Below are 15444 nucleotides of genomic sequence, written 5' to 3' on the forward strand. Positions count from 1 at the left end.
CCTCTAAAACCGGTTTTTGATCAAATTTGTTTCAAATACTTTGTTATCCAAACAAAACAACCACTAGACAAAACCGTGTCAATTAGCTACAGGAAATAATGGACAGTGTGGCATTGTCAAGCAAAGGAGCACGCGAGCTCGTTTTGTCCACATTCATCTTCGCGTCACGGTCTTGAAACAGCTCGTCTCCGCATGGAACAAGGCCCGCTGTCTCTCTCTACAGGAGCGTGACGGGTAGCACCGAAGAACAAAAAGCTTTACTTGCCTGATTCCCCAAGCGTACGTAGACTCCGCCCCGTGCCCACCCCACGCGCGCCCGCAACAAGTCGTCGTGTAACCTTCCAATTTCAGTCGTAGCAGCTGTCGGATGAAAGCTCAATCCGTTGGGTTAGGCAAGGAAGAAAACCAATTCGCACTGGATTCACTGACCGATAGTGTTTTTTCTTTTCTTTTTGACAAACTTCGTTAGTACGTACGCCGTTGTCTTTCTCAAATATTCTCATGATCCACGCATGCGGGTCGTACCGGTTAGCCCATTGCACGTTCAGACGGGCAGAGGACGATGAGCCATGACTCTAGCAAGACCCGCTGGATCGTGGGCACTGAACCGAGCCACCGAGCAAGCGATGAAACGTGACCGATGCGCGAGCGGGGCCAGGCGCAAGGGGACGGCGCACGCCGGCGTTTCAACGGGAGTGGCCCGCGAGGCGGACGTGGGGGACGGGCACGGCTTTGGATCCTTGCTCGCCTGCCCGGGTTGCCCGGTCGTTTTGTTTGGATCCACGCACGTCCTTCCAAGGGGATAGATAACGATCCAGGAATCCCAGAGATGGTGGTGCCGGCACGGGCGAATCTACAGCGAGTTCGATCGGACACTGGCCAATCATGTCCGTGCACAAACCATACATTATTCCATGTTGCTGAGAGCGTAGCGTAGGTACGCTACCGATCGATCGACTGGACGATCCGGCGCTAGGATTTGTTTACGACCTGCAACCTTTGGAGCCTTGCGCCTTGGCGGTCACTAGTTTTTTTTAGCCTGTAATAAAACTATGCTTGTGCTGTGTGTCTGTATCATCTATACAGCCGCACTCGGTCTGTCTGTAACACGTACTTCTTTTATGCTCGGTCCGTCCATGAGTACAAATCTTACATGAACACCAGGTTATATGTTAATGATAAATTATTGTGAAATTCAAATGTTGTTGAAAAACATAGTTATGCCCGTGAGTGAATTTATCCTGTAAATTATTAGTATGAGGGCAGATCTCCAACCAAACAGTCAGACATAACCATTCCATTCCACCGGACGTGCTCAATCAAACACAGGAATGACGACCCATTCCAGTGCAAGGAAATCATGACATGCCATTTCACTTCATTCTGCAATCAAACACACCCTAAATGGTATCATGGGGACTCAGCAGACCTCCGTGGCTCCGGGCTGGTCAGCTGCTGAGTAGTGAGTTGTGAATCCTGATACAAATGATTTGTTGATCTTTTCATCAAACATTAATATACTAATACAAGATGATACTATTACATCCTGCCTCTACAACAATACAATATCAGGACTTCGTCTAAACATCAAGGATGGGCACGACTAAAGAAAAAGATTAGAGTAGGAAGAAGGAAAAACAAAGAAAGCTGACACCACCAACGACTCAGAGTGGATCAGCGACAACACCATCCACCATCTTTGGGAGCAAACGAGTTACAAGAAAGATTCCACGAAAACACACCTCCAAGAAGATAACATTGCTCAAGCGCTGTCATTGCGGGACCCAACCACTACAAGTCAAATATTGAGTTTTTACCTGGAGGGCACGTCCAAAGCAATGCCTATAAGGACACAACCGTGAAACGCTATCATTGCTGGGTGCAACCATCGAAGATCAAACCTGGGGTTTTCACTCTCGAGATCGAGATCTGATGCACGAAGAGCACTACCAAGCCGAAGACAATGTATGTTGCCACCACCCTTTGCTGAAGAAGAGGAGGTTGCATGGAAGGCATCCACACACCATGGTCATGCAAAATTGAAATCTGAACCGTTACACGATGTTCATGCCCGAAGGTAATCGCTCGCATGCACATCTCTCGTGCATATCACCACGCGATCAAATATGCATGCAAGCACAAAACTATCACATAACGCAGAGAGTTGAACATCGCCGGGAGCCATCTCATGGGCACATGCTCCAAAAACCTTGTGGCCAATGATGACAACGATAACGACGCAAAGACATGGCGACTGCAAGCCCTAGCAGCACCCCTCACAACCCGCCGATGCACCTCTTCGTGCCGCGTGTGTCGTTGCTGCTTCACTGTTGTCGCTGCTACTTCGTCGTTGCCGGCGTCGACCAGCCCCCGAGCCATCGCCGCCAAACTCGGGCGTCAGAGGCCCATCACCACACGCCTCCAGATGGATTGCCCATGCAACACAACGACCGCCTAACACACCATGTTCGTTGCCCCGACGTCCAAGCTCCATCGACTACGCCGTGATGTGTTAGGGCCGCTGAGCCGCGTGGTTGGAGAGCTCCTCGCGTGAGAGATTGCCGCATGAGAAGGCATGCCCCCCGCCGCCCGCTGGCGACAATAATGAAAAGGATGAGAGGAGACGACGGGGGTGGCGGCGGGGATTTCGCCCGAACAGCCTTGAAGGGGGGGAGTGTGGGGTTCAGCTGATTTAGATTATACCTGGCCATAACTCCGGCCGGGCCTAAAAAAACCCGTAGGAGAAAACCTAGGCCCAAGCCCAGCCTGGCTCGGCCTTTGGGCCTAAATTTCAGACTCAAGCCCGTCCCATCAGTGGAAAAGTCCGTCGGGCCTCGGGCCTGACCTCTTCCCTAAAACGCACATATGTCAAGCCCAAGCCCGGCCTAACCTGAAATTCAGGCTCAAAATTTAGTCTCAGGCCCGGCTCGTGGGCAAGACCGGGCTGGGCCGGGTTTTCCATGGCCAGGTATAATCTAGACATGTTCTCTTATTATCATTATTTTAGCACTGCATCAGCGTGCTTCTACTCTGACAAATTTCTAGCTGTCCAACAATGGTGCGGAGCCTGCTGCCCACCCACTTCTGATTAGTTTTCAAGGGTCAGACTCAACTCCCACGTCTATTTATTTGAAAAAAAAATGCCTTGTCGAAGCCATCAGAGATCGGTGCACGACACCGATGCGTTAAAACAAAAATGGCACATAAGTTCAGTTCAGAACCATGCTAAGAGCATGGTTCCAAATTTATATATTTAGGCCAAAGGTCCCTTTACACTAGATCAGCTCACCAGCCCATTCTCTGACCAATTTCTCTAGAACCAGGCCATAATATGTTATGTTATGTTCTTGCCAATATTGAAAGCCGCAAACAGATTACAGGGCAAGGTCATGCCAGCTTAATGTAAACTTGCTTCCAGTGTGTGCACTGCATCAGCCAGTTCACATCATCACACGTCAAAAGGGAGAGAGCTCGAAAGAGAAGGAGATGCAGAAGCAGGCCACATCAATTGAGACTTCAGACATCCCAACTCTCTATGAACTTCTCTCCACTTCGTTCCTACAAACGGATCCTATTGCTTGCAGTAAGTATTGCAAAATGAAAATGCAATGCGTCCATCCAGAAGCAACAGCGACTCGCCGGTTTGCCTGAAACGCTCGGCGTCACACAGAAGAAGATCCAAATGGCTCATGCGATGACCCAAATGGAGATAGGGACTCGTCGAGCGCAAGACTACAAAGGAAGACGTTTCGCTCGCTCACTGACCAACCCACGCTCGGGCCACATATCTACACGGCTGGAGGCTGCAGCTGCAGCTCACCACACTCCCTCCTCCATCTCCGGTCCACACCAGGGTGCGAGCGTGAGCGTGAGCGCGAGGAGTGAAGCTCGAAGCCATGGCGGCCGCGGAGACGCCGCAGGAGCAGTACGCGCCCAAGCCGGCAGCCGAGGGCAGGGGCTACTGGCGGTGGCGCAGGGACGACTTCTTCCCGGAGCCGTCGTTCGCGAGCTGGGGCGCGTACCGCTCCGCGCTGGCCGCGACCCCCGCGAGGCTGCGCGACCGCTTCACCGGCCGCTCCACCGACGCCATCGAGCTCGGCGCGCTGCGGCGCCGCAGCGAGAACGAGATGCGCCGCTGCCTCACGTGGTGGGACCTCACGTGGTTCGGCTTCGGCTCCGTCATCGGCGCCGGCATCTTCGTGCTCACCGGCCAGGAGGCGCACGACCACGCCGGCCCCGCCATCGTGCTCTCTTACGTCGTCTCCGGCCTCTCCGCCATGCTGTCCGTGTTCTGCTACACCGAGTTCGCCGTCGAGATCCCCGTCGCCGGCGGCTCCTTCGCGTACCTCCGCGTCGAGCTCGGCGACGTCGCGGCCTTCATCGCCGCTGCGAACCTTATCCTCGAGAGCATCATCGGCACGGCCGCCGTGGCGCGCTCTTGGACGTCCTACTTCGCCTCGCTCATCAACAAGCCGGCGAGCGCGCTGCGCATACAGACGTCGCTCCTCGAGGGGTACAACGAGCTTGACCCCATCGCGGTGGTGGTGATTGCGGTCACCGCCACCATGGCCATCCTGAGCGCCAAGGGCACTTCCCGGATCAACTGGGTGGCGTCCGCGATACACGTGGTCGTGATAGCCTTCGTCATCGTGGCAGGATTCATCCACGCCAAGCCGAGCAACCTGACCCCGTTCATGCCGAACGGCGTGCCGGGCGTGTTCCACGCGGCGGCGATCGTGTACTTCGCCTACGGCGGCTTCGACAACATCGCGACGATGGCGGAGGAGGTCAAGAACCCGTCGAGGGACATACCGCTGGGGCTGCTGGGCTCCATGTCGGTGATCACGGTGATCTACTGCGTGATGGCGCTGGTGCTGAGCATGATGCAGCCGTACACGGCGATCGACCGGAGCGCCGCCTACTCGGTGGCGTTCAGCAGCGTGGGGATGCACTGGGCGCAGTACGTGGTGGCGCTGGGCGCGCTCAAGGGGATGACGACGGTGATGCTGGTGGGCGCGCTGGGGCAGGCGCGGTACACGACGCACATCGCGCGGAGCCACATCATCCCGCCGGTGTTCGCGCTGGTGCACCCCAGGACCGGCACGCCGGTGAACGCCAACATACTCATCGCCGCCGCGGCCTGCTGCATCGGCTTCTTCTCCAGCCTCGACGTGCTCTCCAGCCTGCTCTCCGTCAGCACGCTCTTCATCTTCATGATGATGGCCACCGCACTCCTCGTCCGGCGGTACTACGTGAGGGGCGTGACGACGCGGACGCACGCGCTGCGGCTCCTGGTGTTCCTGCTGGTGATCATCGCCTCGTCGGCGGGCATCGCGGCGTACTGGGGCACGAGGCCCGACCGGTGGGAGGGCTACGTCGTGCTGGTGCCGGCGTGGCTGCTGGGGACGCTCGGTATCCAGGTGATGGTGCCCGCGGCGCGCGCGCCCAAGGTGTGGGGGGTGCCGCTCGTGCCGTGGCTGCCCTCGCTCTCCATCGCCACCAACCTGTTCCTCATGGGCTCGCTCGGCTCGCAGGCCTTCGTCCGCTTCGGCGCCTGTACCGCCATCATGCTCATCTACTACGTTCTCGTCGGGCTGCACGCCACGTACGACGTCGCCCACGATGTGTGCAGCGAAGACGAGCTAAAAGACTACGGCGACACCGCTGATGATGATGCTGGTGAGAAGGCGGCGGCGAAAACGGCCGACGTGGAGAAGGCTAGCGCGGGAGAAGGTGGTCGCTAAAGATGTCCGGAGTCGGCCGGACGGTCCTGATCCATGCGTGGCCGGTAGTCAGTAATCACTCCTTGACTATACGTTGTCTGAAAACTTGTAATTTGTACCAACAAATGAAGAATGGGAGAAGACTTTTTATCTACACAAAGTCTTGATCTTTGTTTTGTACTCACTCCGTTCCTAAAAATAAATATTTTTAAAAATTCCAATACAAACTACATACAAATGTATATAAATATATTCTAGAATGCATATTTCACTCATTTTGCTCGTCCGCACTGAAATCCTAAAGGGATTTATATTTAGGAATGGAGGAAGTGATGTACATGTGCTCGCGCTGGTAATGAGCAATCAATACATTGACATCACTATCTGAAAACTTGTTATTTGTGCAATAGACTATATTTTTAAACTATGCAAAAAAAAAAAATTGCGTGCAATATATTTGAAGGGAGGCTCTATTTGTGAGCTGAAAAAGAAACAGTTGCATCAGTCACTTTTTATATGAACCGTCGGATCTTGATCCAAAATAAATCGTGTTACTGTTCATCGTCTTCCTTCCTTCTTCCTCATCCTCATCCCGAACGCCCCAGCCTACCCCGCCCTAATCGCCGGCCTCCACCACCTGCAACCGGCACGCGCTTCCGTGCACCGTCTCGTCGCCCCACCCTCCCCTCAACACCCCCCCCCCCCCACCCACCGTTGTTGCTAGCCATTGCTCCACCCATCCCTCTAAGCCCGGTGCCACCCATGAAAATCTCCGGTGATCCCTTGCAACATCCACCCCTAAGATAGATAATGGGGCTATTACTTCACCGTAAGATAGATGGTGGAGCTAGTTTCTTCTCCGGCAAGCTTCTCCAGTGAGGTCCGTCCAATAGGGAAGGAAGAAGGAAAAAAGTGACTGATGCGGAAAAAAATTCAAGCACATGAGAAATAGCAAATCTTATATTTAAAAGGAGAATGGATTTTTATTACATAAAAAAGTTAAATCAGATCGTTAACCTCAACATAAAAAGAGAATTATCTAAACAGGGATATCAACTATCAACCAAGCCTTCGCGCGCTGCATTTCCTACATATAGCACACAGTTTTATGAGTATGGATGTTAAGATCCGTACCAAACACATACTATATGTTGGAAATATGAGCAATTTACCATTTGATTTTATGAACAGAAATACTAGATAAAACATGAGTACTATAACAGAGATAAAGCAAGTCATGCAATCTGACATAGAGAAGGTAAAAAGTATCTGCATATATGAAGTGGCTGAACCAGAACAGAGCATATGTAGGACAAAGGCTAGAACAAGAAAGACTAGAGCAAGAAGCTTAGTAAGATCTTAAACAAAAAGAACACGGAGACGTACGGAGCAGCGACAGAAGCACCGGTCTTGGGGTCGAGGTCCTCGCCGGCCATGTCGTCGAAGAGGTTGTCGACGTCGGGGAAGAAGTCGTCATTGGGGAAGTAGTCGTCGGTGTCCGTACCGTCCGTGATGAACCGGTCAGTAGTCGCGCAGAGCGCTCCCCAAAAACCTTATCACCCTTCTCCCGTACATGACTCAAAGAGGTGGGATTTCAGAGGCCTACGGTCCCGACCTGCGGTGCAGGCCGCAAACCGGCATGGGGAAGATTGTGGCAGTAGTTCGGTGCTCAGGAACTCGGTGGCGAGAGGAAGATGATGTTTTGACGTATCCCTCCGGAGAGGAGCAACCTCTATTTTATAGGCACAAGAGAAGTAGGCGAGAGGGCAGCGACGGGAGGTGAAGCAAAAGAGGGAGACGAAGTGAACAGTTTGCAGCCGAAGAGGTGCGTCGTTCAGACTCCCGCGTGACCATTCGTATACCCGTCGTGCGTGGCAAAAATTTAGACATCGGCTCGACTAATTCCCGCAACCCATGACGCAGCGCGTCGTGCCGAGGCGTGGCGCGCGGCGAAGGAGGAGCGCGCGTGAATGTCCCTCTTATTCTCATACTTATACATGTGGGGAAACAACCTCCCTTATAAGTGTTGGAAATATGCCCTAGAGGCAATAATAAATGGTTATTATTATATTTCTTTGTTCATGGTAATTGTCTATTGTTCATGCTATAATTGTATTGTCCGGAAATCGTAATACATGTGTGAATACATAGACCACAAAGTGTCCCTAGTAAGCCTCTAGTTGACTAGCTCGTTGATCAACAGATAGTCATGGTTTCCTGACTATGGACATTGGATGTCATTGATAACGGGATCACATCATTAGGAGAATGATGTGATGGACAAGACCCAATCCTAAGCATAGCATAAAAGATCGTGTAGTTTCGTTTGCTAGAAGCTTTTCCAATGTCAAGTATCTTTTCCTTAGACCATGAGATCGTGCAACTCCCGGATACCGTAGGAGTTCTTTGGGTGTGCCAAACGTCACAACGTAACTGGGTGACTATAAAGGTGCACTACGGGTATCTCCGAAAGTGTCTGTTGGGTTGGCACGGATCGAGACTGGGATTTGTCACTCCGTATGACGGAGAGGTATCTTTGGGCCCACTCGGTAATGCATCATCATATTGAGCTCTATGTGACTAAGGCGTTAGTCACGGGATCATGCATTGCGGTACGAGTAAAGAGACTTGCCGGTAACGAGATTGAACAAGGTATTGGGATACCAACGATCGAATCTCGGGCAAGTAACATACCGATTGACAAAGGGAATTGCATACGGGTTGATTGAATCCTCGACACCGTGGTTCATCCGATGAGATCATCGTGGAACATGTGGGAGCCAACATGAGTATCCAGATCCCGCTGTTGGTTATTGACCGGAGAGGCGTCTCGGTCATGTCTGCATGTCTCCCGAACCCGTAGGGTCTACACACTTAAGGTTCAGTGACGCTAGGGTTGTAGAGATATATGTATGCGGAAACCCGAAAGTTGTTCGAAGTCCCGGATGAGATCCCGGACGTCACGAGAGGTTCCGGAATGGTCCGGAGGTGAAGAATTATATATAGGAAGTCCAGTTTCGGCCACCGGGAAAGTTTCGGGGGTTACCGGTATTGTACCGGGACCACCGGAAGGGTCCCGGGGGTCCACCGGGTGGGGCCACCTATCCCGGAGGGCCCCGTGGGCTGAAAGTGGAAGGGAACCAGCCCTTAGTGGGCTGGGGCGCCCCCCTTGGGCCTCCCCCCATGCGCCTAGGGTTGGGAACCCTAGGGGGGGAGTTCCCCCTTGCCTTGGGGGGCAAGGCAACCCCTTCCCCCCCTTTGGCCGCCGCCCCCCCTGAGATCCCATCTCTTGGGGCCGGCGCCCCCCCCCAGGGGGCCTATATAAAGGGGGGAGGAGGGAGGCCAAAAAACAACAGCCTTGGGCGCCTCCCTCCTCCCCTGCAACACCTCTCTCTCTCTCTCGCAGAAGCTTAGTGAAGCCCTGCCGAGACCCGATACATCCACCACCACGCCGTCGTGCTGCTGGATCTCCATCAACCTCTCCTTCCCCCTTGCTGGATCAAGAAGGAGGAGACGTCGCTGCACCGTACGTGTGTTGAACGCGGAGGTGCCGTCCGTTCGGCACTCGGTCATCGGTGATTTGGATCACGGCGAGTACGACTCCGTCATCCACGTTCATTGGAACGCTTCCGCTCGCGATCTACAAGGGTACGTAGATGCACTCCTTTCCCCTCGTTGCTAGTAGACTCCATAGATGCATCTTGGTGAGCATAGGAAAATTTTAAAATTATGCTACGATTCCCAACAGTGGCATCATGAGCCAGGCCTATGCGTAGTTACTATGCACGAGTAGAACACAAAGCAGTTGTGGGCGTTGAGTTTGCCAATTCTTCTTGCCGCTACTAGTCGTTTCTTGTTTCGGCGACATTGTAGGATGAAGCGGCCCGGACCGACCTTACACGTACGCTTACGTGAGACAGGTTCCACCGACTGACATGCACTAGTTGCATAAGGTGGCTAGCGGGTGTCTGTCTCTCCTACTTTAGTCGGAACGGATTCGATGAAAAGGGTCCTTATGAAGGGTAAATAGAAATTGGCAAATCACGTTGTGGTCATACGTAGGTAAGAAAACGTTCTTGCTAGAAACCTACAAACCACGTAAAAACTTGCAACAACAATTAGAGGACGTCTAACTTGTTTTTGCAGCAAGTGCTATGTGATGTGATATGGCCAGAAGATGTGATGAATGATATATGTGATGTATGAGATTGATCATATTCTTGTAATAGGAATCACGACTTGTATGTCGATGAGTATAACAACCGGCAGGAGCCATAGGAGTTGTCTTTATTATTTTGCATGACCTGCGTGTCATTGAATAACGCCATGTAATTTACTTTACTTTGTTGCTAAACGCGTTAGCCATACAAGTAGAAGTAATCGTTGGCGTGACGACTTCATGAAGACACAATGATGGAGATCATGGTGTCATGCCGGTGACGAAGATGATCATGGTGCCCCGAAGATGGAGATCAAAGGAGCATAATGATATTGGCCATATCATGTCACTATTTGATTGCATGTGATGTTTATCATGTTTTTGCATCTTATTTGCTTAGAACGACAGTAGTAAGTAAGATGATCCCTTATAATAATTTCAAGAAAGTGTTCACCCTAACTGTGCACCGTTGCGAAGGTTCGTTGTTTCGAAGCACCACGTGATGCTCGGGTGTGATAGATTCTAACGTTCGAATACAACGGGTGTTGACGAGCCTAGCATGTACAGACATGGCCTCGGAACACACGCAATACACTTAGGTTGACTTGACGAGCCTAGCATGTACAGACATGGCCTCGGAACACGGAGGACCGAAAGGTCGAGCATGAGTCGTATAGAAGATACGATCAACATGGAGATGTTCACCGATCTTGACTAGTCCGTCTCACGTGATGATCGGACACGGCCTAGTTGAATTCGGATCATGTTTCACTTAGATGACTAGAGGGATGTCTATCTGAGTGGGAGTTCATTAAATAATTTGATTATATGAACTTAATTATCATGAACTTAGTCTAAAATCTTTACACTATGTATTGTAGATCAAATGGCCCACGTTGTCCTCAATTTCAACGCGTTCCTAGAGAAAACCAAGCTGAAAGATGATGGTAGCAACTATACGGACTGGGTCCGGAACCTGAGGATCATCCTCATAGCAGCCAAGAAAGATTATGTCTTAGAAGCACCGCTAGGTGAAGCACCAATCCCTGAGAACCAAGACGTTATGAACGCTTGGCAGCAGCATGCTGATGATTACTCCCTCGTTCAGTGTGGCATGCTTTACAGCTTAGAACCGGGTCTCCAAAAGCGTTTTGAGAAACATGGAGCATATGAGATGTTCGAGGAGCTGAAACTGGTTTTTCAAGCTCATGCCCGGGTCGAGAGATATGATGTCTCCGACAAGTTCTCCAGCTGTAAAATGGAGGAGAGCAGTTCTGTTAGTGAGCACATACTCAGAATGTCTGGGTTGCACAACCGCTTGTCTCAGCTGGGAGTTAATCTCCCGGATGACGCGGTCATTGACAGAATCCTCCAGTCGCTTCCACCAAGCTACAAGAGCTTTGTGATGAACTACAATATGCAGGGGATGGAAAAGACCGTTCCCGAGGTATATTCAATGCTGAAATCAGCGGAAGGGGAGATCAGAAAAGAACATCAAGTGTTGATGGTGAATAAAACCACTAAGTTCAAGAAGGGCAAGGGTAAGAAGAACTTCAAGAAGGACGGCAAGGGAGTTGCCGCGCCCGGTAAACCAGTTACTGGGAAGAAGTCGAAGAATGGACCCAAGCCTGAAACTGAGTGCTTTTATTGCAAGGGAAGTGGTCACTGGAAGCGGAACTGCCCCAAATACTTAGCGGACAAGAAGAAGGCCGGCAACACCAAAGGTATATGTGATATACAAGTTATTGATGTGTACCTTACCAGTACTCGTAGTAGCTCCTGGGTATTTGATACCGGTGCGGTTGCTCATATTTGTAACTCAAAACAGGAACTACGGAATAAACGGAGACTGGCAAAGGACGAGGTGACGATGCGCGTCGGGAATGGTTCCAAGGTCGATGTGATCGCCGTCGGCACGCTACCTCTGCATCTACCCACGGGATTAGTTTTAAACCTCAATAATTGTTATTTAGTGCCAGCTTTGAGCATGAACATTGTATCTGGATCTCGTTTAATTCGAGATGGCTACTCATTTAAATCCGAGAATAATGGTTGTTCTATTTATTTGAGAGATATGTTTTATGGTCATGCCCCGCTGGTCAATGGTTTATTTTTGATGAATCTCGAACGTGATGTTACACATGTTCATAGTGTGAATACCAAAAGATGTAAAGTTGATAACGATAGTCCCACATACTTGTGGCACTGCCGCCTTGGTCACATTGGTGTCAAGCGCATGAAGAAGCTCCATGCAGATGGACTTTTGGAGTCTCTTGATTACGAATCATTTGACACGTGCAAACCATGCCTCATGGGTAAGATGACCAAGACTCCGTTCTCCGGAACAATGGAGCGAGCAACCAACTTATTGGAAATCATACATACTGATGTGTGCGGTCCAATGAGTGTTGAGGCTCGCGGAGGATATCGTTATGTTCTCACTCTCACTGATGATTTAAGTAGATATGGGTATGTCTACCTAATGAAACACAAGTCTGAAACCTTTGAAAAGTTCAAGGAATTTCAGAGTGAAGTCGAGAATCAACGTGACAGAAAAATAAAATTCTTACGATCAGATCGTGGTGGAGAATATTTAAGTCACGAATTTGGTACACACTTAAGGAAATGTGGAATAGTTTCACAACTCACGCCGCCTGGAACACCTCAGATAAACGGTGTGTCCGAACGTCGTAATTGCACTCTATTGGATATGGTGCGATCTATGATGTCTCTTACCGATTTACCGCTCTCATTTTGGGGCTATGCTTTAGAGACTGCCGCATTCACTTTAAATAGGGCTCCGTCGAAATCCGTTGAGACGACACCGTATGAATTATGGTTTGGGAAGAAACCTAAGCTGTCGTTTCTAAAAGTTTGGGGATGCGATGCTTATGTCAAGAAACTTCAACCTGAAAAGCTCGAACCCAAATCGGAAAAATGCGTCTTCATAGGATACCCTAAGGAAACTATTGGGTACACCTTCTACCTCAGATCCGAAGGCAAGATCTTCGTTGCCAAGAACAGGTCCTTTCTGGAGAAGGAGTTTCTCTCGAAAGAATTGAGTGGGAGGAAAGTGGAACTTGATGAGGTGATAGTCACCCCTTCCGAACCGGAAAGTAGCGCAGCGCGGGAAAATGTTCCTGTGGTGCCTACACCGACTGGGGAGGAAGTTAATGACGATGATCATGAAGCTTCGGATCAAGTTACTGAACTTCGTAGGTCCACAAGGACACGTTCCGCACCAGAGTGGTACGGCAACCCTGTCCTGGAAATCATGTTGTTAGACAACGGTGAACCTTCGAACTATGAAGAAGCGATGGCGGGCCCGGATTCCGACAAATGGCTAGAAGCCATGAAATCCGAGATAGAATCCATGTATGAAAACAAAGTATGGACTTTGACTGACTTGCCCGATGAGCGGCGAGCCATAGAAAACAAATGGATCTTCAAGAAGAAGACGGACGCAGATGGTAATGTGACCACCTACAAAGCTCGACTTGTCGCTAAGGGTTATCGACAAGTTCAAGGGGTTGACTACGATGAGACTTTCTCACCCGTAGCGAAGCTGAAGTCCGTCCGAATCATGTTAGCAATTTCTGCATACTATGATTATGAGATATGGCAGATGGACGTCAAAACGGCATTCCTTAACGGCTTCCTTAAGGAAGAGTTGTATATGATGCAGCCGGAAGGTTTTGTCGATCCTAAGAATGCTAACAAAGTATGCAAGCTCCAACGCTCAATCTATGGGCTGGTGCAAGCATCTCGGAGTTGGAACATTCGCTTTGATGAGATGATCAAAGCGTTTGGGTTCACACAGACTTATGGAGAAGCCTGTGTTTACAAGAAAGTGAGTGGGAGCTCTGTAGCATTTCTCATATTATATGTGGATGACATACTATTGATGGGAAATGATATAGAATTCTTGGAGAGTATAAAGGCCTATTTGAATAAGTGTTTTTCAATGAAGGACCTTGGAGAAGCTGCTTATATATTAGGAAGCAAGATCTATAGAGATAGATCAAGACGCCTCATTGGTCTTTCACAGAGTTCATACCTTGACAAGATATTGAAGAAGTTCAATATGGATCAGTCCAAGAAGGGGTTCTTGCCTGTATTGCAAGGTGTGCAGTTGAGCACGGCTCAATGCCCGACCACGGCAGAAGATATAGAAGAGATGAGTGTCATCCCCTATGCCTCGGCCATAGGGTCTATTATGTATGCCATGCTGTGTACCAGACCTGATGTAAACCTTGCCGTAAGTTTGGTAGGAAGGTACCAAAGTAATCCCGGCAAGGAACACTGGACAGCGGTCAAGAATATCCTGAAGTACCTGAAGAGGACTAAGGATATGTTTCTCGTTTATGGAGGTGACGAAGAGCTCGTCGTAAAGGGTTACGTCGACGCTAGCTTCGACACAGATCTGGATGACTCGAAGTCACAAACCGGATACGTGTATATTTTGAATGGAGGAGCAGTAAGCTGGTCCAGTTGCAAGCAAAGCGTCGTGGCGGGATCTACATGTGAAGCGGAGTACATGGCAGCCTCGGAGGCAGCACAGGAAGCAGTCTGGATGAAGGAGTTTATTACCGACCTAGGGTGATTCCCAATGCGTCGGGCCCAATGACTCTCTTCTGTGACAACACTGGAGCTATTGCCCTTGCGAAGGAGCCCAGGTTTCACAGGAAGACCAGGCATATCAAGCGTCGCTTCAACTCCATTCGTGAAAGTGTTCAAAATGGAGACATAGATATTTGTAAAGTACACACGGACCTGAATGTAGCAGATCCGTTGACTAAACCTCTCCCTAGGGCAAAACATGATCAACACCAGGACGCAATGGGTGTTCGATTCATCACAATGTAACTAGATTATTGACTCTAGTGCAAGTGGGAGACTGTTGTAAATATGCCCTAGAGGCAATAATAAATGGTTATTATTATATTTCTTTGTTCATGGTAATTGTCTATTGTTCATGTTATAATTGTATTGTCCGGAAATCGTAATACATGTGTGAATACATAGACCACAAAGTGTCCCTAGTAAGCCTCTAGTTGACTAGCTCGTTGATCAACAGATAGTCATGGTTTCCTGACTATGGACATTGGATGTCATTGATAACAGGATCACATCATTAGGAGAATGATGTGATGGACAAGACCCAATCCTAAGCATAGCATAAAAGATCGTGTAGTTTTGTTTGCTAGAAGCTTTTCCAATGTCAAGTATCTTTTCCTTAGACCATGAGATCGTGCAACTCCCGGATACCGTAGGAGTTCTTTGGGTGTGCCAAACATCACAACGTAACTGGGTGACTATAAAGGTGCACTACGGGTATCTCCGAAAGTGTCTGTTGGGTTGGCACGGATCGAGACTGGGATTTGTCACTCCGTATGACGGAGAGGTATCTTTGGGCCCACTCGGTAATGCATCATCATATTGAGCTCTATGTGACTAAGGCGTTAGTCACGGGATCATGCATTGCGGTACGAGTAAAGAGACTTGCCGGTAACGAGATTGAACAAGGTATTGGGATACCGACGATCGAATCTCGGGCAAGTA

At 49.9% G+C, this 15444-nt stretch overlaps 1 protein-coding gene across 1 annotated transcript; it reads left to right on the plus strand.

The window, feature by feature from the left end:
- Positions 1–3761: 3761 nt before the first annotated feature.
- Positions 3762–5883, plus strand: LOC109739621 (cationic amino acid transporter 5). Its single transcript, XM_020298693.4, has one exon. The coding sequence runs from the start codon at positions 3897–3899 to the stop codon at positions 5742–5744; it is 1848 nt and encodes a 615-aa protein (XP_020154282.1). The 5' UTR covers positions 3762–3896; the 3' UTR covers positions 5745–5883.
- The last annotated feature ends 9561 nt before the right edge of the window (positions 5884–15444 follow it).

Source organism: Aegilops tauschii, chromosome 3 (assembly GCF_002575655.3).
Source record: "Aegilops tauschii subsp. strangulata cultivar AL8/78 chromosome 3, Aet v6.0, whole genome shotgun sequence".
NCBI classification, from domain to species: Eukaryota; Viridiplantae; Streptophyta; class Magnoliopsida; order Poales; family Poaceae; genus Aegilops; species Aegilops tauschii.